This window comes from Myotis brandtii, unplaced genomic scaffold (assembly GCF_000412655.1).
Source record: "Myotis brandtii unplaced genomic scaffold, ASM41265v1 scaffold8, whole genome shotgun sequence".
Taxonomy (NCBI): Eukaryota; Metazoa; Chordata; class Mammalia; order Chiroptera; family Vespertilionidae; genus Myotis; species Myotis brandtii.
Genome location: NW_005371219.1, coordinates 2,810,244 through 2,838,141, shown reverse-complemented (window position 1 = coordinate 2,838,141; position 27,898 = coordinate 2,810,244). Strand labels below are relative to the sequence as shown.

The 27,898-nt window shown below is 38.1% G+C and overlaps 1 protein-coding gene across 1 annotated transcript in view; it reads right to left on the bottom strand.

The window, feature by feature from the left end:
- The window catches only part of FRK (fyn-related Src family tyrosine kinase), an 87,902-nt gene that overhangs the window by 25,814 nt on the left and 34,190 nt on the right, over positions 1-27,898 (bottom strand). Inside the window, exon 2 of the mRNA XM_005883722.2 lies at positions 17,341-17,462. Within this exon, the coding sequence (XP_005883784.1) occupies positions 17,341-17,462 (122 nt within the window). The remainder of the gene's footprint in view (positions 1-17,340; positions 17,463-27,898) is intronic.

Here is a 27,898-nt window from a genome sequence, read left to right as displayed (position 1 = left end):
GAATAAATAAACACATGCACAAATGAAATAAGTAACCAAGTGAAATGACACATCTACTAAGCATAAAAGGAATTTCTAATGAAATGAACCCAACAGTGGAATAGCCTCTGGGGTTTCTGTTTGCGGGAGGTTTGACACTCCTCTCAGGAACTTCAAATTTGGAAAAAGTCCTCAGAAAGAGCAATTGCAAACTAAACAGTCTTTGCAAATTCTACTATTTTGTCAAGAATATGATATGTGAACGACCAGGAAGTTTAAAGATAATTTAGTCTAAATCCTGCTTTTACTGATGAGAAAATCAAAGCATAGAGGTCTGAACTAAACTGCTGGTTGCTTGCAGGTCTGGAATCCCCGTCCAGCCATCTAGGGTGTCATATGAATGACAGTAGGAACAGTAGAAACCTTTGACCACTTATTTCCCCTTTTATGTTTTTTAAAGAAATTTACTAATTTCTTGGTAGATGTCTGAATGCCATCTTCCTCTCCCCCTAAAATTTCTCCCCTAACTCTCAAAAAGGCTCCCCTGAATTCCTCTCCATCTCCCCACCCAGTTTTAGTAAATAGTAGACTTGTTAAACAGAGTGAACATGGACGTCATTGAGAAATGTAATGTATTATAATTAAAATACCTTGAAATCTATCTTTATCTTCCTATGAAAATACAAAGCACTTTTTGTGTATTAGGTAATTTATATTCCTAGCAGAATATAGTCTCCTTCCATGTTTTTCATTGTCTCTTACATATGCAAGACAACTATTGGTAATTTGCTCATTATTCATTTGTATTTCCAAAAGCAGATAGCTCTTATTCTTTGAAATTTCTTCATATTGAATGAGAACCCATGATATGAGATATGTTCCTACTTTTTATTTCAGACAAATATTAAATGAAGGTTATACAAGGCAACCTCTGTCTGTTTAGAATAAGTTTCATTATCACTCAGTGAAAACATAGTTCAGGTCATGTTCAAGTAAACACTTTACATAAAGGCAAACCATCTCTTAGGCCCAGCCTATACCTCAAAGGCTGGCCAACCATCTTCCTAATGACTCTTATTAGTTCAGGGGTGAATCAGGTGAACAACTGTGAATACTCAGCATGATCCATCACTACTCCCAGAAAAACAGTTCAAAGCACATGTTCCAGTGCAAGATGGGCCAACACCTCTAACAGTCTGAGCAAAAGGTAAGCATTCTTTATGAAATAATATAAAAGCAATTGGATTTTTATTGAGCCCCTGCCTTAAGCAAGCCCTGTGCTAAGTGCTTTTTTATGTGATATTTTCTTTAATCCTCATAATAACCCTGTGGGATATGGATATTATTTTCATCATTTTACAGAGGAGAAACTAAAGTGTGTAGAGAGATTAAGTCATTTGTCCCTGGATACAAAGCAGTTAAATATTAGTGCTATGATTCAAAACCAGGCAATGAGACTCAGAATCCCACAGTCTCAATCCTTCCACCCAGTGGCTCCTTCTATTGCCAAACAGCAAATAGTTTTAGGCAGCTCTCACAGGGCACTGATCACAGCTCTGGAAGCAAGTCAACTTATTGCTATTATCTATAATAATAAAAGCGTAATATGCTAATTAGACTGGACATCCTTCGGGACGACCTTCAGACAAAGCCAGGGCTGAAGGGACCGGGTCTCGGATGCCAGAGGGAAGGCAGTGCCAGCAGCCGGGGGAAGGAAGGCCTACTCTTGCAAGAATTTCATGCATCAGGCCTCTAGTTTCATAATAAAGTGATGATTAATAGCAGACAAAGCTGTTCCTGCAACTGACACCTTTTAAAGGGAAACAGAGGTTGAACACTCCCTCCTGGAAACATTTGACTCCATCTAATACCATTATTCTACTTTTCTTCTTACTACTTCTCAGGCTTTTCTGCCTCCGTCTGCTCCTTCCGTATTGGTTCTGACCTGGGAAATCATAATCTCTTACAACTGTTACTGGCTGTATTGCCAGTTTCCGATGACTGTAATGAATGGGGGATGACTCCCAGCCTCTGTCTGCGATGCAGCCCTCACTCTTGCCTTCTACATCCCTGCAGGCACCTACCTCAGAGGGACCAAGTCAAAGTTTTGTGTGTGTTTTTAATCCTCACCCGAGGATATTTTTTCCATTGATTTTTTAGAGAAAATGGAAGATAGAGGGAAAGATAGAGAGAAATATGATGTGATAGAAACACATCACACATGGATTGGTTGCTTCCTGCAGGAGCCCCAAAGGCCCAGGCTGGGGAGGAGCCTGCAATCAAGGTATGTGCCCTTGACCAGAATCAAACCCAGGGCCCTTTGGTCCACAGGTCAGTGCTCTCTCCGCTGAGCCAAACCGGCTAGGGCCCAAGTCAAAATTTTAATTCACATTATCTTATTCCCTGAGTTTTCCTCCCAGCTTAAATACGATGTCTCAGTGAGTGAAACTAACATCCTGAAATCCAGTCAGTAAAGTGAGAGAGTTGAGGACACTCCTCTATTCTTCTCTCTTCTTGACATCTCATCTCTGACTAAGCATTGTGTCCTACCATATGTACTACTCCCTGCCCTCACCTTGTGGAGGGTCCCCTCCATTTCTCTTTCCAGGACTGCTGCAGTAAGCTCATATGCCGCTTTCCCATCTCTAGCACCACATGCATCTTCACAGTCACCAGAATAGGCTTTTAAGATGTAAATCTGAACTTGTTCTTCTTTTTAAAGCTCTTCCATTGCCTAGAATTCAGATGCCTTAACAGAGTTCTCTGTGGCATCCTATCCTCAAGTATAAACACTTACTTGTAGTTTCTTGACTGTACCATGCTCTTTCCTGTTTCTGTGATTGTCACAAACTGTTAATTCCAACTGGAAATGTCTGCTGTTTATATTAATTGCAAATTCAATTTTCAAGGCCCAGCTCAGGCATCTCCTCCTCTATGCCTCTTGGTTTAAGCAAGCAGAGCAGCTCCCTTGGTCCTTCATATCCCACTGTACAACTTCTGCTACTGAATTCATGCCACAGTATTGCTCCCATATATTTACACTGTACCTACTGGATTTTGAGCCATTTGATTGCATTTATTTATATAAGACATGAAGTCAATAAACCATTTTCTCTTGGCCTTGGCCATGGCACCCAATAGGCAGAACATCCTTCCCCATCCCACTGACTTGGGATGTGGATATGTGACTTGCTTTGAAGTGGGGGCAAACATAACATATGGCATAACATAGTCTAGAACTTCCTCAGCCTCCAATCTTCTGCCTCTACCATGAGCGTGCCATACCCAAGACAGAAGCTGCTCCTGTGCCTGAGTCCTGGAATGAAAGATTCATGGAGATGAACTGAGGCCTGCTACCCGAGACAGCACCCAGCCAACCACCACCACCAGCTCTCATGCAACAAGAGTAAACCACTGAGATTTAGGGGCAAAAACTGGCTAATAGAGAACATTTTAAAGAAAGCTGCATGACTCCTAAATAATATTTAAAAGATGTCAAAAGATTCCATTTTGAAGCTATCTTTACTCATACTAGTTGTGTTACTTTGGATGAGTAACCTACCCTCTCTGGCCTCCGATTCCTTCAATTATAAAAATAGTGTTTTGTTTTTGACTAGATGATGTGACACTCCCTTCTGGTTCAAATTCTCTAATTCTACTACTCTAGTAAGGAGCTTTACAGAAATATAGTCAAATATGGTAGAGAAAAGTTGTGATTTCTACTTTCTAAAAGAGAAAAGAAAGACATGAACTTAAACATTTGATGAAACCTATTGGTGCTTTTCTACATTTGTTGAAACCTGAAAATTCTGGAGACTCATGATTGTGACAAGGACACATCCCTGGAAACATGGTGGGTTATACATGGAGCAATGTGCTTGACACTTGGAATTCTGTTCTGTTCACTGGGCATTCCTCCCACTCCAATAGCAGCTCCATTAGCATGCCTAACTCTCATTTTGCAACCTAAATATTCCCCCCCAAAAAATGTTACACCATCAATTTCAAAGAGGAAAGGACAAAGCCAGTGTCTTCTTCCTCCCGTTGCACAAAGCAATGACAATAGTTTCAGTCTCTTAGGAAGGAAGGAAGGAAGGAAGGAAGGAAGGAAGGAAGGAAGGAAGGAAGGAAGGAAGGAAGGAAGGGAGGGAGGAAGGAATCACAGGAATCACGAGTTCTTTAAGGCCTGGGTCATTCTTTTGTTTGGAATCATACACATAAATGGCAGAAAATTATGCTCACTAAAATTACATGAAAATAGGAATATAATTTTTGCATATTGCTTTTTTTAATGTTTTGCCTCCTCCATAGTTTACTTCCAGCAAAACACTTTTAAAAGTATCTGCAGGTGATGAGAAGATATTTCTGCAGAAAGAGGGAGCTTAAAGAAGTCCCTACCCTGCTGAAACAAATAGGGAAATAAATTTAGTCCTTGCCACTCATAGGCTTTTAAGACAACAGACAACAAAATACTTTCTCAGATTGCAGTTCTTGTGCCAAAGTGTCTAGTAACAATGCAAAACACGTTTCTAAAGTGCATTAGAAGTAACTTCACGATTGATATGATGCTGATGGTTATAAAGTAGTTAATATGCATATATCATTTTAAATATATAGTTTAAAATTAGAGCCACTAACTTATTAAATTGAACTGTATTCATTTCATTCACTTTTTACATAATGAACACATTTTGTGTAACTATCACCACATAGAAATTCTATACCTAAATCATTAAGAAAATTTAAACCTTGGTCAAGCTTTTGACATTAATCAAGCAAAATTACTGCCAGTCAGGTATGTTTTCATTTGTAGAACAAGTTGCTAGAGATAATTTAAAATTATAAATTTGTTTTCAACTAAAAGTAGATATTCTTCTCCTTTCTATATATTCATGGGACATGAAAACTGAAAACAAAACAAAGCCTTGCTGTATTGTTTCGATAATGGCATGTTATTCCCTGACCAGTCACAAGAGAAAGCACATGTTTGATTGAAAGCCCTCCAGTGGCTAGAAGTTGCAGTGGTTCTCAACCTTCCTAATGCCGCGACCCTTTAATACAGTTCCTCATGTTGTGGTGACCCCCAACCATAAAATTATTTTTGTTGCTACTTCATAACTGTAATTTTGCTACCGTTACAAATCATAACGTAAATATCTGATATGCAGGATGTATTTAGGCGACCCCTGTGAAAGGGTCGTTCGACCCCCAAAGGAGTCGCGACCCACAGGTTGAGAACCGCTGTGTGGGGAGCAGAAAGTTGAAGCCAGTAGGTGTTTTGGTTTTAGAATAAATGCACACATATAGTATTCACGTTATAGACAATGTCCCTGTTTGTACAAACACTGTATGAAATACTCTGGTTAGGATTAATTTTACAGTATTTTTTCAGTAACATATTTTGCCACTTAGAGTAGCAAAAAGAAGTTGCTTAGATAATTTATTTAAGAATGAGGCAGCCTTGAGAAGAAAAATCTTTATTTAGTTGTTATTTCCCTGAAGTATACAATGAACTAAACTGTGCAAGGCCAGTGCAAAGGAGGAGGAACCGGAAGGCCTGTAAGTCACCAATTTTCATTCCTGGGGCCAACATGTTTTAATTTCCTGTTCAATCTAAAACTCAGCCCCAAGACTTCCCAAATGTTCTTCCTTCTTCAATTTGCCTCCCGCTGTCTTCCACTGCTCAACTCTTCTTTTAATCATTTTCTTTTTTCCTAGTTTGAAAGTATTAAATTTATATGTTATCAGGGCCCAAGGTCCAGAGAAACCTGGGTTCAAATCTCAGCTTTGTCACTATCTTGCTATTCAAAAATATACCCGATATTGAATGTATCATGATCACATTTATAGTATTTATAATCTATTACCTTGTAAGCTATTCAAGCACATTAGTGGTAATGGAGGAACAATTTACAGATCTCCATTTTACTTGTTAAAGGGTTCAAGAGCGCATCACAGAAAATAATTCCTCATTTTTAATCTAAGGAGCATCAGCTGCTCTTTCAAAGTAAAAAAAGGTTCTTAAGAAAAGGCATTATCTGAACAGAAAAGTACATTTCATGCACACTATATTTCATTTACTTTTTTACTCACTATTAGGTATAGAGTTGATTGTCGCATTTGCCTGTACTGCCTTCCCTTATTAATCTCTTTCAGAAAATAATTGTTATCTTTTCTGGGTTCTTAAAATACTTTACATATAAATGCTCTGTCTGCATGATAAATGCTTGTTATAGCATGAACTAGTTAGTTGTTTACACAATTTTGCCACATTGCAAACACAAATGAAAGTTCTATGATGAATGGGCCAATGAATGAATCAATGAACAAATGAATGGTTAAAAAATTGTTCAAAATATTCCTCCCAATATTTCTGAAAATTTCTTTTCTATATAAAGACAGCGAGACAAGGAAAAAATCAGTAGCAAATTATTAAAACAATTTAACCTTCAGTAAACAAATATTGATCCCAAATTTTTTTTTCTACATGTAAGACACTGTGATAAGTCCTGAGTACCTTGCTCAAAGAAAGTAAAAACAACAGTTACAAGAAGGGGAGTACAAGGCATGATCACGTAATAGCTGGTGCTCATCTTGCAGAAAGCATAGTTTGACTTAAGGGAGAATGAATGTTAGGCTGGAAACTGGTTTCAGCAAGACTATGAAGAGCTGAAATGTCGAAATAGGTAAGAATTTATGTGGTTTGCAAAGGAAAGTTATTAAAGGCTTTTGACTCCTCTAGATAAAAGAGACTAATGAGATGCAATAACCAAAAGCAATGCATAATCCTTTATTGCATCAAAAAGCAAATAAATAAAGAGCTAGCAAGGCCATTTGGAGAGATTTGAGTATGTACTGTATAGCAGTCAATATCATTGTATCAGTGTGGAATGTCTGGGTGTGATAATAGTATTGTGGTAACGTAGAGAGAGTCTCCCTATCCTGGGATATACATACTAATACAAAGTTTTTAAAGGTGAAGTGACATGGTATCTGCAACTAACATATATGTATATCTATAGAGAGAGACATAGTATACCGGCATATGTATGATGGAGAGAGAAAGTAAATGTCACAGAGTGTTAACAATTGGTGAATTAGGTGAAGGCACATAGTTAACTTTTTAACTTTTATCAATAAAGTTAGTGCAGAAAAGAAGGAAAAAATTCTAAATGTTTACATTGAGTTCTGATATTTAATGGTGTGGATAAAAATTCTGAGACCAACTCAGTTCTTACGCTTGTGTAATTATTTTTTCTATGATGCTCACAGAATTTTTTACTTATTCTTGATATTAAAGTATTTTGAAAAGATGGATTAGGTATGCATTTTTTCACTTATTTTGCTTGGGCCATTTGGAGAGATTTGAGTATGTACTGTATAGCAGACAATATCATTGTATCAGTATGGAATGTCTGGGTGTGATAATAGCATTGTGGTAATGTAGAGAGACTCTCCCTATCCTGGGATATACATACGAATACAAAGTTTTTAAAGGTGAAGTGACATGGTATCTGCAACTAACATATATGTATATCTATAGAGAGAGACATAGTATACCGGCATATGTATGATGGAGAGAGAAAGTAAATGTCACAGAGTGTTAACAATTGGTGAATTAGGTGAAGGCACATAGTTAACTTTTTAACTTTTATCAATAAAGTTAGTGCAGAAAAGAAGGAAAAAATTCTAAATGTTTACATTGAGTTCTGATATTTAATGGTGTGGATAAAAATTCTGAGACCAACTCAGTTCTTACGCTTGTGTAATTATTTTTTCTACGATGCTCACAGAATTTTTCACTTATTCTTGATATTAAAGTATTTTGAAAAGATGGCTTAGGTTTGCATTTTTTCACTTATTTTGCTTGGAACAACTTTGAGTCCTTTTAATCTATAAGCACAGATTTCTTTTTTGGACTCAGGAAAGTTTTCTTCCACTACATATTTAACTGTTGGTTGCATTTAATTATTCTAATAAATTTCAAAGAAATGCCTCCTTTTTGTGCATTATCAGCCCTCATAAATGTTCATCTATTTTTCTTTCCAGAAAGCATCTCAAGTTTGCTCTTTACATTTCTAAAGTAACAATTTTGTTGTTTGATATCTCCCATATGTTGCCTTTTCAGATTGTTTTTATGCCTAATTTCACAGAATTAGTGTTTTATTATATTTCAATTAAATGCTTTCAAATTTTTCTTCTATTTCTTTTAATGAATATGACTCAAAAGTATAAATCTTCTCTGAAGATTATTGTTTATCATCCCTTATACTTTTATTTTTCCCAAACCATGTTTTATAGGGGGGGGGTCAGGGGGGAAAGTTCTGTGATCAAGTAGTTCAGGAAACTCTGGGTTGAAAAATTAAATTTTTTGCTTTAAGACTTCTGAGACTTTAATGTGCTTTGTCAAGTCAAGGTAGAGAGGATGTAATATGAGGTGTTCTTCAAATGCATTTAACTCCTGAAACCTCTGTTCTATGAAACACTTTGGCTTATCAAAGAATTTATGTTCTAAAACATAAGTGAGGAAATATTATTGAGTATCCAGAATTTCATAACTTATCTTTCTTTTTTTTCATTATGCTCATCATTAAATGAAAAGAAACTTGGCATTTAGGGGGGGGAAAAACTTATGCACTGTCCTCCTGTCCATCCACTTAGTTGGGTGTATGTTTCCCCCTCTTAGCACACTCACAGCAGGGCTGCTAGTGCACCAACCATCTAAACATACTGCCATTGTCCAGCAAATGTTAACCCCCATGGCTTTGCTAGAGGAGGGGTGGATCTTCTCATCTGCTAGCATGTCTGCTCACAGAAAGAAACAGAATTCTTACTGCTATGAACTGAATTTTTGTTTCCCCCACAAATTCATTTGTTGAAGCTCTAATCCCCAATGTGATGTGTGATGGCCTTTGGGAGGTAATTAGGTTTAGGAGGTCATAAGTGTGGAATCCTCAGAATGAGATTAGTGCTCTTATAAGAAGAGACCAGACCAAGAGCATGTGATATATATATCTATCTATCTATCTATCTATCTATCTATCTACCTATCCATCCATCTAACTATCATCTATCTCTATCTCTATCTCCATCTCTATCTCAGAGCAAGAAGGCAGCCATCTGCAAACCAGGAAGAGAGTCCTCACCTCTCCTGGTACCTTGATCTTGGACTTCCCAGCCTCCAGAATGGCGAGAAATAAATGTTTGCTGTTTTAAGCTACCCAGTCTCTCACATCATGTTAGAGCAGTGTAAACTGGCAAAGACAATATTACCGAGTTGTTTGTTTAACTAGAAGGATGTGTGAAAAGCACATCACTAGAGAGCAGAGTTCTTGTTTCCTTCTTTCTACAAGGTTAACTTCACCTAGTTTGCAACACACTATCATCACAGGTAACCTTCCACCCTGAAAATAGTTACTGTGCCACAAGCTGCTGTCCCACTTGGATGTAGAAAAGGAGGGGGCTGCAGATGGATGCCTAGGGAAGGCTCAAATCACTAAGTCGGTTCTACACAGGAGGTCAGTGGCTGCCTGGGTGCCTGGGAGCTGCATGTCCTGCCTCTCTAAGACAGGGGGACACTCTGGTCATGGGTCCAAGCATCCTCCCACCTTCATGAATATCCCTAATCTGATGCAAAAGTCAAAGTCTGCTCAGCCACTTACTCAGTTGACCTACATTTGCCCTGAAGTTAGAAGAGTATTTACCCAGAGTCTAAAAAATCCTTGATTGATAGACTCAGTTTAAAGGGCTCCTCTGCTTCTGTATCTCCTATGTATATTCTAGAATAGAAAGTAGGGGGATGCTAACTCAAATTATTATTATCTTCATGCAGAAGTATAACATGGGACAAAAAGCAAATAAAGGATCAATTTAATTTGGCAACTAATAAAGTGGAAATAATAACAGAATAGAATATGTCATGAATTACAAAAAGGTAGCAATTTCACTGACCACCATATGACTTATCAACATCCCACTTATTTATTTTATGTCTGGAATTGCTTATCATACAGTTATATTCAAAGGGCAATAATATGTATCTTTTCTTTGCTATGCTTCCTTCCAAGTAGTTCAAAAGACTCATGCAGGAAAAAAAAATTTTTTTAAATAAGCAAAACCAGGTAAGCAAAGCCAAAAGAGAAAATTTAGATGAGTCAATTGAGTCAATTTGTAGTGTTCACAGACAAGTGGAGAAGAAAAAAAAAATCAGAATACAACCATCATAAAAACATTCTGGCCTCTAGAAATACTAGTCATAGATTTTTTTTAACCACAGTCTTTTGTAGGGGAGTAGTTGTTCTTTTTATAAAATATATTTTTATTTATTTTAGAGAGGAAAGGAAGGGAAGGAGAGATAGATGCATCAATGATGAGAGAGTATCATTGATCAGCTGCCTCCTGTATGTCCCTCATTGGGGATCGAGCCCGCTATGTGGGCATGTGTCCTGACTGGGAATCGAACAGTGACTTCCCTGCTTCATACGCTGATGCTCAACCACTGAGTCACACTGGCTGAACTAGTCATGGATTTTCGATAAGATAGATGATTTCTTCATGATCCAGTGCCCTAGAGTGAAAGATTCTTTGTCTTTGCATCTGTGTTTATGCACACACACACAAATATATGTACCATATAATAAAATGTTAATTTAACTTTATAGAGTATTTAAATTATAAATTATATCAGTAGCAATGTTAAGAAAAGACGGGATATACCATAACTCATGAAAAAAGCCACTTGCTATTATAGGCAATGATATTTGCAATTAAGCTGAACACAACTAAATTATGACTTTAATTAAAAGGCATTTTGTAAGATGGCACCAACATGTTTAAAATTTAATACATGTTATATGAGATACTAGAGTTATTAACATAAAAAGTTCTTTGCAGCATGTGCACTTTTTAAAAGGCAAAACATTTTTAACCAAAATGAAAATGCTCCCAGAATCCATAGAAGTTTCACTGCATTATAAATTCAAGGAGCAATTTTTTCCAGCCATTTAATATTTGCCCCTACTTAGTATACAATTGTATTTATATTCACAGTATAGTAATAGAGTTACTGGCACACTCTTGTGGCCACTATGTCCACATTAAGTTTAATGGAAGAATGAATGAATTGCTCAGGGCACTGCGAATGAAACAACAGCTTTTTGCCATTGGGCCACTACCACATTAGCATAAGTCAACAGATCTCCAAAAGTGTGGGGGCAACAATGGCCTGGCACTGGTTGGTGGAAAGTGAGTTTGGGTCTGAAGCCTGTGCCAGGCAGACATAGAGAGCCACACTGCAACTGGCATCCTTTTCCAATTTTGCCTCCTCTACAATAGTTTTATTACCTGAACACAACTAAGCTTTCAAGGTGGGAAATTGTCTTTCTAAAACAATTCTGAAACACGGCAAATAGGAGAATTACATGGTCCAGACTTCAGAGGTTAAGAATGTGATGATGGCCTTATCTTTGCTCCTGATGGAATACAGGGTAGAGAGGTGAGTGTTAGAGCATCTACTATCTTCAGAAACTATACTGGGAACTATGGAGATAGAGGAGAAGCATGAAACAGAAGCAATAAAAGTATCTTTCTTCTGCTCAAGGACTTTATGATCTAGTTTAGAAGTACATTTTCTACCTGTGGTGAGAGTTACTTATAAATATAAATGAATCTCTGAATATGTAAGTTCAACATGAAGGATACACATAAGGTCAACAAAAAAAGTTATTCATCTTCCCCAATGAAGCTACTGCTTTTCTCATTACTTTTTAAATTGCTTTCAGAATTAATTTATAAGACATGCAGAAATACTTACAAAGTTATAAAATATATGGTATCACTAGGTTAATCATTCAGATTACTCAGCAAGTTGCTTCAGATAATTCTGGCCATTTTTAAGCATCAAAGATGTCCTTAATGATCATGTAATTGCCCCAGCCAAGGGCCTTTACAATGCAGTGATATCTCTTCTACAAAGACACTTCTACCATTTGTGCAATACTTAGAGCACTGGAAACCTATTACTGTGAGAGATAAAACATTTATTTGGTTCTGAGAATTCCAGAATACTTATTTAAAAATTAAGTTATGTCACTACAGAGGTATATTTTATATTCTCAGTAAGGGACTTCATAGCAATCACAACGTATTATGAAAGTCCTGCATATTTCATGGGACGTTCATGTCCCTGTAATGGAAATTTATCAGAGTAAGTACTCTGCTCAACATTAGAAGAAACAAGTCAGAAACATGACACTGGTTACTTGTATGTCCACCTGCAATTGCCTCAAACACCACTGAGCATATTAGCATATTTCCTTTCTTCCTCTCTCCTGTACATCATCTAAATTTCGCCCAGCTAGAGCCACCAATCTGCCCCAGTCACTCAATTCAGAGATCTGAGGGTCACCCTATGCTTCCTTCTCCTTTATCTTGCCCCATTTATGATCAGCCACCAATTCCTGTTGGTTCATATCTTCTAAGTATTCCTCACCTCCATTCTCTACTCTCTATTTTCCCCGCCTCTTCCCTGGTTCAGGCCATCATCCACGGAGATGAGCAGGACTGTCTAGCAAAGAACCCTGGGAGCTCTTTCTGGGCCCACTGGACTATGCCCAGCAAGAGGGGCTACACCTGAACTCAGCTTCCCACAGGTCCCATGGTTTCCTCTTCCATGAAGGAGGAGCTACGATTTCCCACAATGCCCAAAGCCTATCAGTGCTGGATTTCCAAACAACACTGCAAATATTTGACATCCAAGCTCACACTGCTTTCCACCAAAGCACAGACTTTAAATAAATTTTTTTTCATTGATTTCAGAGAGGAAGGGAGAGGGAAAGAGAGCTAGAAACATCAATGATGAGAGAGAATCACTGATTAGCTGCTTCCTGCTCACCCCCTAATGGGAATCAAGCCCACGACCCTGGCATGTGCCCTGACCAGGAATCAAACCATGAACGCCTGGTTCATAGGTTGATACTCAACCACTGAGCCACACCAACCAGGCCCAAAGCACAGACTTTTATTCCTAGTCCTATGGCCACTTCCACACTCGCCCCATAAAATAAAAGGGAGCAACAGAGGGGCCTTGGGCTTCTGGGACACCCTGTGCTGGAGCGGAGCCCTGGTGCAGCCCACGGAGCTTGGGTCCCATCGCCCCTCTCTGCAGAGGCTGACAAACTCTGCTGTCTTGAACCTGTCATGTCACACAGCAGCAAGTGATGCCACTGTGTCTGTCTCTCTCACCCCTCCTCAGACTATTATCCATAAATCTCTCATCTTGCTGTCAAAGGTCACACCAGGTCACTCTGTGCCTAAAATGTCCCTCTACAGAATAAGGGCCAAATTCCTCAGCATGATATGCAAGGCCCTGAACACACACACACACACACACACACACACACACACACACACACAACTGCTCTATCTTCCTACCTTCTTTCCAACAAACACCAGACATCCCCGCCTGTGTACACTTGCCTTGCCAGGACTAATCGTTCCCACACTGCTACCTTGAAGCACAAATTGGTACAGAACCCAAACGCTTTCTCCTCTGTGAAACCTTCCTGACTCCCCCTGGGAGACTTGGCCCCTGCCCCCTCTTGTCTCACAGCAAGACAACTGTGTTATAACCCTCCTGCAGCCTGAGTTCAGGGTCTGGCCTTGCTGTCTTTGCTGCCCTTGACCTATCAAGGGCTGGCACATAGTAGGCCCCTTGAATGTTTGTTGAAGAAATAAACAAATATAGAAATAAGTGATCTCCACTCCTAGATGCATCACCCTGAGTATTGCTAATGAGCTTTTTTGCCTCATGTCCTCAGTGTAGTCATTTTTTCAACTATATTCAATCTGTTATCATTTACTTTTGGGAAGGTTTCATTGAAGATGAATCTGCAGAGTTGTCTAAAGTAACCTTACAATGTGCAATGTGGAATCTCTTCTGAAAAACTCAGCTGCAGCTCAATTTTAGTCCTCAAAATGCATTTTCCTTAAAGTACACCTTAAACAATAATACAAATGCTTATAGGATGCCAAGCACCTAATTATTATTAATGACAACAGCAATAATAATTTCCTTTAAGCTAATTGATTGAAGTCAAGAAATAGCCAAACCATTTCACATGCAGTCATAATTTTATATTTTTCATCAGAAAAACAATCCACTACCAATGACAAATAACAGTAGAACCACTAAAACTACCTGTCATGCATCTAATGAAGACAGATTCTCCAGCTGCCACATGTAATATGTAATATCCAAAAACATGGTTGTAATTCACAGCTAATTAGTGTCTTGCCATTATGAGAGGTGTCAGAGCCCGAACTCTCTTCTGAGATCTACTCAGACCTCACAAGAGCCAGCCGTCAGCCATGCAAGGACCACATAATCCAATTAGCATCCACCCCCAACTTTGGGCTGCTGGTTCGGGAATGCCCCCACCCAGCCTCAGTAAATCATAAGCCTTTTCCTGACAGCTGCAAGCCATGGCCGCCCAAGGAATAAAGACAATGCTTCTAAGGAAAACTGACGTAGGAAAGACAGAGACAGAAAAGAGATAGTTGCCTTTCTTTAGCAACACAGCAGTCAGCAACACTGACGGCCATCAATTCTGACTGATTAAGGAGACAACTGCACTAAGAAATAAATCCTTGAGTGGTCTATCTGAAGATCCTTTGTGGTAGTCAACAGTCAGCAATTGGGTTGTTTGTTCGTGTGTTTTAAAGGAATGTAGATATACTGAAGACCTTTTTCTTTCCATTTTTCTCCTGCATAGCCCTCTTCTGGCTAAAAAGAGAATTTCCCTTTGAATAGAACATAATGGTCTGCATTTACTTTGTCCCCCAGTGAATACACAGCAATCAGATAATTTGTTTGAAAGACTCTAAATTGTTTGATTTTATTGAAAAAGAATCTATAATGATATGCTGGTCTCCAAGTAGGCCCTACAAAGCTTAGCAAATCCATAAGCAAGTGCTGGAGTATTCTCAGCACATAACAGCCAATAACCTTGTAATTTTCTTCTAAGCCTATAAAGCTGTTTTGTCCCATAATACTATACTAAGAGAGTTTTGGGAATAGTCAACTGTAGCCTGGACATTATTCAAAGACATGATTGAGCTAATTCTACTTTTAGTTTGTTTTCCTCATGGAAATATTACTCTTCTATATTTTAATGACAATCTAAAACATTTAATTTATTTTTGCCTAGATAATGACTACCTAAGTTGATATGTATATATTGGCAAAGCAAATAACAACCATGGATGCATTTAACATATACAAGAAATTCTCTTACAGCTCTTCTTATCATTAGACATTGAGATTTCAAAACTGTTTTTCTTTTTCTGAATATAGTATTCCCGTGGAAATCTTTAAATCTTCAAAATTTTATCTACAAGGATGTCCATTGTGTCATATTTTATAATAGCAAAAGACGTGAAATAATGAAACTGTATAAAATATGAAATAGGTTAAATAAATGGTGGCACACCCATACAATGGAAAGTTATGTGGCTTCTAAATATACAGATGTAGAAAAATAATAAAGAACATGAAAAAATGTTCACAGGATACTGAGAGATGGAAAAATGAATCCTAGATCCGTATTACACACACACACACACAAATACATATAGATGCACATATGTGTATATATACATATGCACATATACACACATATATATGCACATACATGTATATACTTATATATTTTTTATTTATAAGATGATCTTAATTTTGTTTTCTCTGGGTGTGTTTTTCTGGGTATGTGTATGTTTGTTTAAATTAATATGCTTTAATGTTAAGCATAGAAAAAAGCTTGACAGGAAGGTATTTCAGTATTAAAATGTATATTCAGAAGGTTATATTGTAAATTAATCTTCTTTGATCTTTTCTGTCTCTATAAAAATGTTTCTATTACTTTCATAGTCAGAGAAAACGCTATTATACATAATAAAACATTCACTATGTCACCTGGGTATATACAGGTGTGGACTGATGTGGAGGCCCAGCGTGGTCGGGCATCAGCTCTGAGTGGCTAATGCCCATCACCTGTCAGTCACTGCAAATTGTATCGCCTTGGGTATAAACAAAATTAGAAAGGTCGGTGTCACATCAGACTTGGGAACATTTCAAGAATGGAAATCAGAGCAGCATCCTCTAACTGGGCAGGGGGACTGAATCCATATGATTCTGTAATATCCTATTGACTCAGTGTCAGAATCGACAGAAACCAAAGGACAAAACCTGAAAAGCCTGCCTCAATACCACTGCCCTTAATTCACTTCAGCTCCAATCCATCTGCCCTGATATTGGGACCATCAGGTCTGAGGAAGACAATGGACACCGAACACACACAGTCTGGCCTTGGTTCAGGTCAAGTCAGAGTTCCCAGTACATGGGGCTCAGGACCTGTTTTCAGTCTGGCCTTGGTTCAGGTCAAGTCAGAGTTCCCAGGACCTGTTTCCATATCAGGCTGCGCAGGCTGTCCTGATGTCCAGCTCAGTGAGCCAGGCAGACACAGCACGGCCCATGGACGTTCTGTTTAATAAACACTTGTTGCAGGACAATAGGGATAGAGGAAAGCAAAATCTCTTCTCCCAAAAGGCTACATCTAGTTGGTGAAATAAAAGACATGCTTTAAAGGGGATAATAACACAAAGGACTGGCAATCCAGAGGTCGGAGAAGGGCGAGGAGAAAGTCTCACAGGAGAGACGGACTGGAGTAGTCTCCAAGAAGGACACTCTGCAACCTTGGAACTTACACCAAGAAGCACACATTCTTGAAAGCGGAGACAGGCACGCACCTGTCACTCTTAAAGGTCCTTCTCGGGTCCTCTGCGCGTCTTTCCTAGAGCAGTGTAAGCTACACATGTACTTGACTCTGAGCTGAAAAACTACTTTTGACAAAATGTTGCATGCCATGGAGTTAATTAAATGCATTTGCATTCAGCACTTCCATTCATTTTCCATTTATCAGGCAAAGACAAATGAAATGCAAAAAAAATGTACTATGCCAAGATCAATTTTGACAACAGTGTAGTGTTTGCTTCTTGCTTATTATTTCCCTAGAAGGATAGGATCTTTGATAATGCAAGTGAGAAAACACAGCCAGACCCATGTTTTTTATTTCATATCTAGAGTGCATGTCTTTGAAACTGCTTATAGAAGACTTCTAACCATAGATAGAAATTTCATGCTAATTTTTATATTACTCTGGAGTGGTTCAGTAGATATAATGTTGGTACTATTATGAAGATAAGAAAATGGGTAAATTTGAAATTAGCATGTCCATATTTACACAGTAGGCCCATGACTACAGACTCTCAAACCGTTACTTAAATCACACAAAACAATGCCCATACCTGAAAGGGCGAAGCCTCCTTTCTCGCTTTCACTTTCTCTGATTAGAAAGGCACCCGTCTGATTTCCTGAGTATAACAGTTGATTTTCTGCATCCGCTCTCTTGATTGCTCCAAAGAACCACCTAAAAAGAGAAAGATGTAAACTGCAATTAACCAATCAACATTCTTTTTTCAAGGAGTGGGAAACGTTACAAGAAAGTATTCTTATATCAAAACTGTTTAATATTCTTTTTTTAAAATTGATTTTAGAAAGAAAGAAAGGGAAAGAGAGAGAGAAGCATCGATACTTAAGGTGATTTTTCAGGATGTCTATAACCTTCACAGAGGAGTCCTTAAAAAATTACAAACCAGGAATTTGGCGGCTACTGGCTCCCACATCCTTCTCACACCTGCATTCTGTCTGACAGGTGCTACATCCTTCTGTCAAATCCACAGTCTCTGGATGAGTCCACCACATACACCTTCTGCATTTCATGCTCTCAAATTTCTCACCATCACTATCCAATTGTCCTCTGCCTCACCTAACACCTTCTAGGTATTAGGAGGCAAGCATTCCAATCAAATGATTCATACATTTCATTTCAAGGTACGAACAATTACAAAATGCAGTTCTCTGGACATTCATTCACTTATTTCCCCACCCCCACCATAATGTGAGACAATTCTGCATGTTTAGGAGGAACTTATTAACATGAAGAAAACTTTCATCCAATAGGAGATTATGTAAAAAAAAAAAAAAGCTACTTCTGCCAGGGAAGTATCTTATTAGTGCCACCTCTACTTCTTATCTTTACCCTCTTATCCTTTCAGACAAATATTCGGGGAATATAAAAGCCAGATACCGAACACACAGGTTTGAGAATGGGATTAACCAACAAATGATTAACATTTGTTTTAATTTAAGTAAGGGTTTGAGAGTCTGTAGTCATGGACCTACTGTGTAAATATGGACATGTTAATTTCAAATTTTCCTATTTCCTTATCTTCATAATAGTACCAACATTATATCTACTGAGCCACTCAAGAGTAATATAAAAATTAGCATATGAATTTTAATGTCAGAGCGAGTCTGAAATATATATCAAGTCAGTTGGCACCAACGTGGTAATAATAGGAAGCTGAGAAAGCCCCTTTCACTAATGACCCCTCACTACAGGGTCATAAAGTTGATCTTTATCAGTAATGATTTTAGGTAAAACATTGATTTTTTTCAGGGATCCCTATCTTTAAAAATGTAAACTCTTCAAGAAAGGAAATCCTGGGTTGAGGGAAGAAATGTAGGGTGTTCCCCCCAAAATGTTTATATACACTGAATAATATAAAGGCCGTGTTTATTAAAATACTTTTCATTTTCAAAACTGAGCTACTAGCTATTAAAGTATGTATACATTTTTGAGGGACACCCTATACAAGCTGGGTGAGGAACCGCAGGCTGAGAGAGTACATACAAGCCATCAAAAATTGGTCCCAATCGGTTTGGCAGGTCATGGGTATTGGGGAATATGTGTGACATAGACGGAAGGAGGAGGGAGAAGATATTGAAAACAAAAAGAAACATTAAATATAAATATCACCTTCTAACGAATGCAAGGTGTTTGTTTACCACTTCCCCAATCATCCAATTGCAAGTTACATATTAACTGTATCAGAGAGGACATGCCAGATTATTTTGGAGTAATAAATAACTCCAAAAATTTCAGTGGGTTAAGGCAATTAAGATTTGTTTTGCACTCAGCTACATGTCCATTGGAGGTCATCTGACGCGCTGTTCTATATCCATCTCCAGGTCTGCTGGAGAATGCCCACCGCCAGACTTCCTGATGGCCAAGGCGGGATTGGAAAATGTGTCAAATCACAGGCTGCTTCCTGGAGCTTCTATTTAAAGCTTCTATTCAGGGATGAACTCACTGACAAGTAAATCCCATGATCATGCTTAAATGCAAAGGAATAGAAAGTGCAATCCCACTTATAAGTCAGAGAATTCAAAACTTTTGATAGGCTACACTAATGACTACCACCTGTCTGATGGCTATCATCAATAAATCAACAATCAACAAGTGCTAGCAAGGATGTGGAGAAAAGGGAACACTAGTTCACTGCTGTTGAGAATGCAGATTGGTGCAACCACTATGGAAAACAGTATGGAGTTTCCTCAAAAAAAAAAAGTTAAAAATGGAACTGCCATTTCACCCAGCGATCTCACTTCTGGGAATATATCCTAAAAACCCCGAAACAACAATCAGAAAGAATATATGCACTCCTATGTTCATAGCAGCGTGATTTACAATAGCTAGGATTTGGAAACAGCCCAAGTGCCCAGCAGTAGATGGGACATTTACACAATGGCATACTATGCAGCTATAAAAAAGAGGGATCTCCTACCCTTTGGGACATCATGGATGGACCTGTAGACTATTATGCTACGTGAAATAAGCCAATCTGAGAAAGGCAGGTATCACATGATCTCACTAATTTGTGGAGTCTGATGAACAAAACAAATTGACCAACAAAATAAGACCTGAAGCACGGAGGCATGGAACAGACTGACATACCTCGATGTGGGAGTGGGAGGATGAGGAGAGATAAACCAAATAACTTATAAATTTACGTGGATAGCCGATGGACACGGACAATGGGATGGTAAAGTCATGGGGAGTGGTATGGGCTGAGTGGAGCGGTGTAAAGGGGGGGGAGGGGAAATGGGAGACATCTGTAATACTGTCAACAATTTTTAAAAAGTACAGTTTCTATCGGTGCTGGTAATTAGGACTATTAGGTATACTAAGTATTAAAACAATGAAATACAGTTTTACACTGTTCAGGCTAGACAAAATTTAAAACTCACATTCAAACAATCAAAAACTCTCAATCAGTTAGTGGGAAAATGTGAAAGAAGAACCTTAAGACCATACCAGTGGCAATATAATTATGCAATACTAATTCAGAGAGCTATTTGTCAATACCTAGTAAAAGTGAATATTCATACACCACTTAATTTCACTTCTAGACTGTATGCTAAAAGAGATATGTTACAAGAACATCCACTGAAGAGTTCTAGCATTAAAAAAATTGAAAATTACCTAAATGTCCATCATATGAAAATAGATAAATTTATAGATACAATGGAATACTATACATCAGTTAAAAATAAATTGTTAAAAGGCAAAAGGGAGTTGAGTGATATATTATAATGCAATTTACATCAAGTCTATGCAAAAGGAAGTTGAATGATACATCATAATGCCATTTATGTCAAGCTTATGAAACATATAAAAACTCTATATATTTTTATGAATGCATAAAGGCTTAGTGAAAGGTAAGTGAATAGTTAAAATAATCAGGCATTTTTTTTAGACTCCATTTCCAGAAATGGCAAGATTTCTTTACACAAATATTTCAAGCAAAGAAGCAACAGGGATCAAATATACTAATCAATTCTATGCATTTTCCTGATTCTGAGTACATTGAGTATGCATTAAGATATTTGATCAATATGTAAATATGTATACAACTTTACAAGAATTACTATTTATCTAGCAGATTAAATTCTTAGAAGTATTATTATATCTTGCATAACGCATTATTCTCAAGAATAAATACTCCATTATATAAGTTTTATGTACATACATTACATTTGTATTTTGGATAATCAAGTCTACAAATGATGTATTTTCTCTGCCCAATTTATGTGTAAGCAAGCAGCTTTTGTAAATAAAATGACTAAGATATAATAATTTTACTATATTGGTCAAGAGGAACTCTATAACCTTTAAAAAATCCTTTCTGACTCACCAATTCTGTATTCTTGTATAACAGATTAATACAATGACATTACAAGGCAAATCACACCATTACTGAATCCATAATAACAATAAAATGGATGGGCAGTATTTGGATACAACAGCTCACTCAACACTTGGAATTTTACTTGGCTGGGTCCCATCAGAAAGTGAGCATGAATAAAAATTTGTTTTCTGTCAGGATGTAGTGACATTATACTGCAATTGTTCATATTCAAAGATGACACGACTGCCATCGATTGCAATCACTAGAGCATGTGCTGCTCTAGGGACTTACGGGCAAAAAATAGTTCTTTCAGCCCTCTGCACATGTGAAAATTGTTCCTTAATCTGTGGTTTGAGTCACTGTCATCCTCTTCCGTTCTGCCTTTTGGAGCCTATTCTGGAAGGACATGCACATCCCAGCCTGGCTGCCCACCACAATCACTTCCAATGCTCTTGTTAAGCTGTAGTTCTTGTGAGCAGTAAACAGTGGGTGCCCAGAAGGAATCATGTGTTGCGGGAGGTTGAAAGTGTAACTCCTAGACCAGGAGCATTTGTCTCACATGGAGACTTGTTAGAAATGAAAATGTGTAGGTTTCACTCCATCCCTACTGAGTCAGAAAGTCTGAGGATGGGGCCCTGCTATCCTAGTTTTCATGAATCCCCAAGTGAATCTGATGCATTCTAAAGTTTCAGAACTACGGATGTACGTACAGAAATGATCAAGATGTTAGAAAATTTCACAAGACAACTGAGAATAAGTTACAGTTTGGCATTACATGTGAAAAATTATCCAGTAAAATGACCACACACACACACACACACACACACACACACACTATTGATATTTAATGAAAATAATCTTTATTGCTATGCCATACCTGCCATGAAAGGGATCTTGGTTAAGAACCAAATAAGGGAGGAGACCTGTAATAACCTATAACCTCAGAGAAATAAATGCTTAAATTAGATTAAAACAGAGCAAGAAGTATGTGACTAAATTCTAAGATTTGATTTATTTTTTCAAACTCTCATCCAGTACCCATAGTGTATAAATTCTGAGGCACTGACAGAGAAAGATCTACAAGACATGTCGTTCATGAAAAAGGATAAATTGTAGAGTAACAGGATTACTATAGTTTTATTTATATTTTAAGAACCAACAAACTAAAATTATATGTGTTTATTTCTTTGAAGCTTAGTGAGAGATGATGAAATGATGACATTCTCTATAATTTAGACATTTACAATAAGGTGCAGCTTTATATCATGTTACAATTTATTTAAATATTTTAAAAAATGAAGTCAGTCAGGAATATGCTACAAAAATCTACGATTTAAAGATTTGTACTATAAACTTTGGAAGTTAGATCTGATAGATACAAGAAAACTTAAAGGAATATGGGGCAAGTGATTATGGATGAGCAGTGAAACCGATGGGAGATCAACCATGACACAAGGGTATCAAATGTGAATGACTGAAGGGCAGCATACCTGGCAACATATTAGAAAGCAGAGTATAATAATGGTTGGCATCTTCTTGGAAAACTTGTTTAACTTCCCTATGCCTGTGTATTTCCTCATACGTTAGTAGGAATAATAATAACAACCCTGTAGGCTTGTTTTGAGGTCAAGAAAAATTAAATACATAATGTGCTTGATGGCTATCCACATCCATGCTCAATAGCACCTATTTGAAGAGAACTAATCTAAGGGAGAAATGATATATTTGTTTTTCAACATGTTGGATTTGAGGTCATGGGGGAATATGAGGTATATGTCCAGGATCACTTCTCTAAGTTTGTACCGAAAGTCTCCTTGCAAGTGACTGGCCTGCCAGTCTTGACGAGGACATGCTACCACCAGATGGCAGCAGGCCATTTCACTAACCCAACAAGGCTAACTGAAGCAATATACTAGAAGCATATTAACTTTTATTTTACAAAAAATACAAAATGAGTCTTTAACAAAAAAACACCCAGAATTTATGCTGTGTTGCTTAGTATCAACATTTAAAGTATTTAGATATGGATCAAATTTTGGGAAATCACAATTTTAGGCCCTCCACCATCTGGACATCAACCATTTCTTCAACATTGTCTTCCCTAAATCATCTCTCTGCTCCAGCAAAATTCATATTCTTAACGCTATTTGTAGTGGCATTACTTACACTTGCCTATCCAGCATGCCTACAATATTTGATGACTACCCCCTCTGTTTGGGCATGTAGCATACAAAAGCTAGTGCTGCACTTAAAAAAAATTTTTTTTAATTATTCCCTGTGCACACTCGAAGCAGATCTTCCCAGCACAAAGACTGAGTCTGCTATAGGTCCCATATACCTTTTGGAACAATTCAATAAATACTTATTGATGAAACAGTTCATACATTGTACCTGGATATGGGCATTTCATATAGTCTTTTTGTTTCTACGGAATGCTAAAGGTTGCTAGTGCCTGTATTCTTGCGTAACCTTTTATTTGCGCCTGCCACACAGCTTGGAGTGCAAAATGTTGAGGGGGAAATTTACATGCTCCTGTCCAGCTGCAGCACAGATTCCAATGTTAATTGGCCTCAGACCACAGATTCCAATCTGACCACTCTCTTCTCCCAAAGAGAACACGTGGCTATGAATGTAAAGATCATAAATGAAACTGACTTTTCTATCCTCCAAAACACAAGTGTATCGGGGCTTCACACATGTAAAGAATGTGTGATAAAGTACCTGAGCTACGACTTATGGTCACATAGAAACCAGGAAGTTCCTTGCTGGCATCACTTGATAAAGATTTTTTTGTTGCTGTTGTTCACCTCTATAAGCATCATAAAAGGGGAATTTTGAAGGAATTTCCTTAAAGAGGAAGTAAGGTAAAGGAGCTGGTATCTTTACCAGTGTGGATGGTAAGGTGTTCCATGTTTGTGAAAGAATCTGATTATAACCTAGAAAAATGCCTAACTTCACAACACACCACAGGTAGATGTGACAGACCACTTAGTTTCTTGCCCCCCAAAATGTTATTTCCTTTCATAAATCATTTTCTTTCTAGCCCCAGGAAGAAAAAACAAAAACAATTTTTAAATGTACTTAAAGAATGATATTATCTCATCTTGCTGTATTTAGGCATAGAGTATTATTTTTTTATTGACTACCTCCTGCACACCCCCTGCTGAGGATTGAGCCCACAACCCAGGCATGTGCCCTTGACCGGAATCAAACCCGGGACCCTTCAGTCCACAGGCTCTGAGCCAAACCAGCTAGGGCTAGAGTGTTCTTTTAAAAATGTACAAAATAACTTGTTCTTTGCTGGTTACCTTCATGGAATAAACAAGACCAAATGCTGAGTTCCATCAGGTGGTAGTCTGTGCCTGCATCCTGCTCCAGATGGGTTAATAATAGCATACTTTGGACTAGGCAGCCCATCCTGGGTTTCCCAGATCCACGTTTCTCTAACAAATAGAATAAAAGGAGCGGGGAGTTTCCTTCGTTTCTCTCTCTCTCTCTCTCTCTCTCTCTCTCTCTCTCTCTCTCTCTCCCTACACCAGAGATGATATTCAAAATATTTTATGACTGACATAGCACATGTACCCTTCTTCACAATAGACACCAGCAAAAGTAGGAACTTATGTCTATGTTTTAGCATGGCACCAATCATTTTAACACTAAATGATGCCGTGTCATCACTTACTTTCATTAAATCCTGTATCCCAAAATAAGCAATAGTAAACATCTTAAATGTATCTTAACCTTCATATTACTCTACCCAGTAATATGGATATAGTTGTACATGTACTTTCTATGCTGAAATATATCAGTAACATTTATTTCATACTATCTATATGGATAAAAGATCTTTAAAAAGCAAAAGAGCAAAAGAAGAGTACATTTCTTTTCTTTTGAGAATCTTAGAGAATCAAGGTAGGAATAAAAGTGATAAAACAACAAAAAGAACATTTAATTGTAAAGGGTGTGCAGTCAGAGAAATGGACAACCAACAGTGTATTGGTGAATGAAGCCTTCATAAAGAAAATACACTGAATAAAGATTTCAAAGAAATGAAGGTCAAAGATGAAGAACCACAAAGTCTCTGTAAGCAGATTGGTATGGTGGGCAATGGTGGGGGAAGAGAAGTCATTAAAGGAAAAAGCAAGAAAATATAGTTCTTTGAGGTTTATAGGTAATTCCATGTGGAAATTACTAATTCCATAAGAGAAGTTGATCTTTGGCAAAATTTAAAAAGTACATTAAGAGGATATTAAGATATCCCATTTAAGATTTAACAAAGTAGAGGATTTTGAGTTCTGGGCTTATCAGCAAAAAATGACATAAAAATTTGACTTGTTCTTTAAAAATTGTCTAATGAAAAAATTTAGGAGGTGAAAGTGTGGAGAGTGAAAGCAAGGAAGAATTATTCTATGAGAGGAAGACAGAATTTTAGAGCTAGAAAGAAATTTCTACGAAGGTCCATGAGTAAATCTCTAAACTTATTGTAAATGTGTTTTAATGAGAACATGCATTTTTCTGGGGGTCGGGGGGGATCTGGTGTTTCATTAAAATCCCAATGATGCCTGTGACAGAAAATACTCATCTCCTTCAATTAGGTTGAGTGTTTTTTCCAGGTTCACACAGCAGCTGGTGACAAAGCTATAACCATAACCTACCATCATAAAATTAATCCACTCATTCATTTTTCATTCAACAATTACTTATTGAGCACCTACTATGTGCCAGGCACCGATCTCATTTGCAGAACTACAGCAGTAAATGGAACAGACAACATGTCCTGCTTTTGTGGAGCTCACAGATAATGGGGAAAGACAAACAATACACAAAATAAATGAGTAATGGTACACTGTGTTCAAAGGTGACAAGTTCAAAGGGGAAAAAATGAAGCAGAGTAAGGAAGGGGGAGAGTGCCTTTTTAAATCATTCTTAGTGAGCAGCGATATGTGCCAGGTGGAATTCCAGAAGGTTTTCCTAAAGTCAAAGTAATCAGGAGAATAAATGGAGCCGTGGAGACAGATTGGATAGAAGTGCTGAGAGGCGTGCACAAGTGAGAATCATAATCCATGCTAGGACTGAAGCCAATATCCAGATTTCTCCACTGCAGCTTGGCCAAGACCTATTAGCATTTTTTCTAATTAAGAAATAAACAATGTCCATCAACTTCACTCATTTTTATCACTGATGTTTATGGAAATGCAAAACACCAGAAGCTATAAGTATCCTCCTAAGAAGGGGGCTATAGCTCTTCAGCCAAAGAAAGCGAGTAATCTGTTTAACAGGAAGAATACCGTTTGATGAAAAATAACTACACATAGAATAGAAATAATATTTGTGATTACGGTAGAATAATTTAGGTAGGTTTTCTTCATGGGTATCTCTTAAATCCATGTAAAATTTAAAATGTTTAAATGAAATTGCTGTTCACACTTGGAAAACACAATAAAGAACAAATCTCTATTGTCTAATCTTAATCCATATGCACACACACACACACACACACACACACACACGATGTGAATATGCATTGGTGTGTGTGCCTGTGTGTGTTTGTCTGTGTGTGTGAGTGTGTGTGTGTGTGTGTGTGTGTGTGTGTCTGTCTGTCTGAAGCTACCATCACAGATGTGTACTAGTTGCACTGCCTTTTTAGGGGTTTGAATGAAGCAGATGTCCCCAGGCAGATAAGGGGTGAGACACAGAGCCTATTAAAAGCCATAATGGTCACACCCATTCCTTTTCCTTTCTATTTTTTAAAAAGTTTGACCCTCTAAACATTGCTATCATTAATATTTACCAATAAAAATGCCAGCATTAATGACTGGAGGTTGTTTATAACCCACGGAAATGCCATCCACTGGACTTTGAAATGGTAGAAGCTGAACGCATCTACAAAGCAGGTTATTCTGGTGAAAAGGAAAGTCAGAAGCAGTGCCAGAAAATACACCTTTTGTTTTCAGTGTCAACAAGCTATTTGTCAGGAAACAAAAGAAAGGCTCCACCAGCCCTGGTGGATTTTTCTGAAACCTGAAAGTTAGTTTTCTGCCTGATTTTGCTTAGAATTAGAGGGCAAGGCGGTTGTGCTAGTATATCACAGCCTCACTCCCAGGAACTGTTATGGGGAAAGGCTCCCTGAGAAAAGGGAAAGTACACCCGCCCCCCCCAGCCCCGCTGCTGTCCCATTCCAACACACACACACACACACACACACACACACACACACACACACACACACACACCAGCACTACTGAACTTCCTCTAGGGCCTCAGTTCTCCACTCCAGTGTTTGTTGGGCATCCCCGGGAAGAGTGTGTGCCAGGCAGATGCTTCGGTAGCAGGTGGAGCCCAGGAAGGTGCAGGCCCCAGTGCAGCGGAGAATTCTGAGGCAGGGAACCTGGCACTGCGTTTGGAAAAGCACAGCCCTGTTTTTTGAGGGAGGGACTTCCTCTCACCTTGGCTATCACCCACCCCAAACCTTTGTTCTTTCTGGTCCTCTCTGCCCCACACTGGACGCTACTCTCTCATTTGTCAACCCAGACGAAACACTATAAATTGTGTCCAAATTTTGTGTAAAGTTTGTGAAGAGCAAAGATTTAAGCACAACCTAGACTAGAAAACAAGTTCAAACACATATCAGAAAACTTTTTACAGAAATTTAATACCCTGTCCCCACACAGGGAATTTCCCATCCTTTCCCCAGGCCCAGGGCTCCCTGCCAGGTTGCTGAGGCTCACTCGTCTTTTCTTCCTCATGCCTCCCAACCAGGCTTTTACACCAA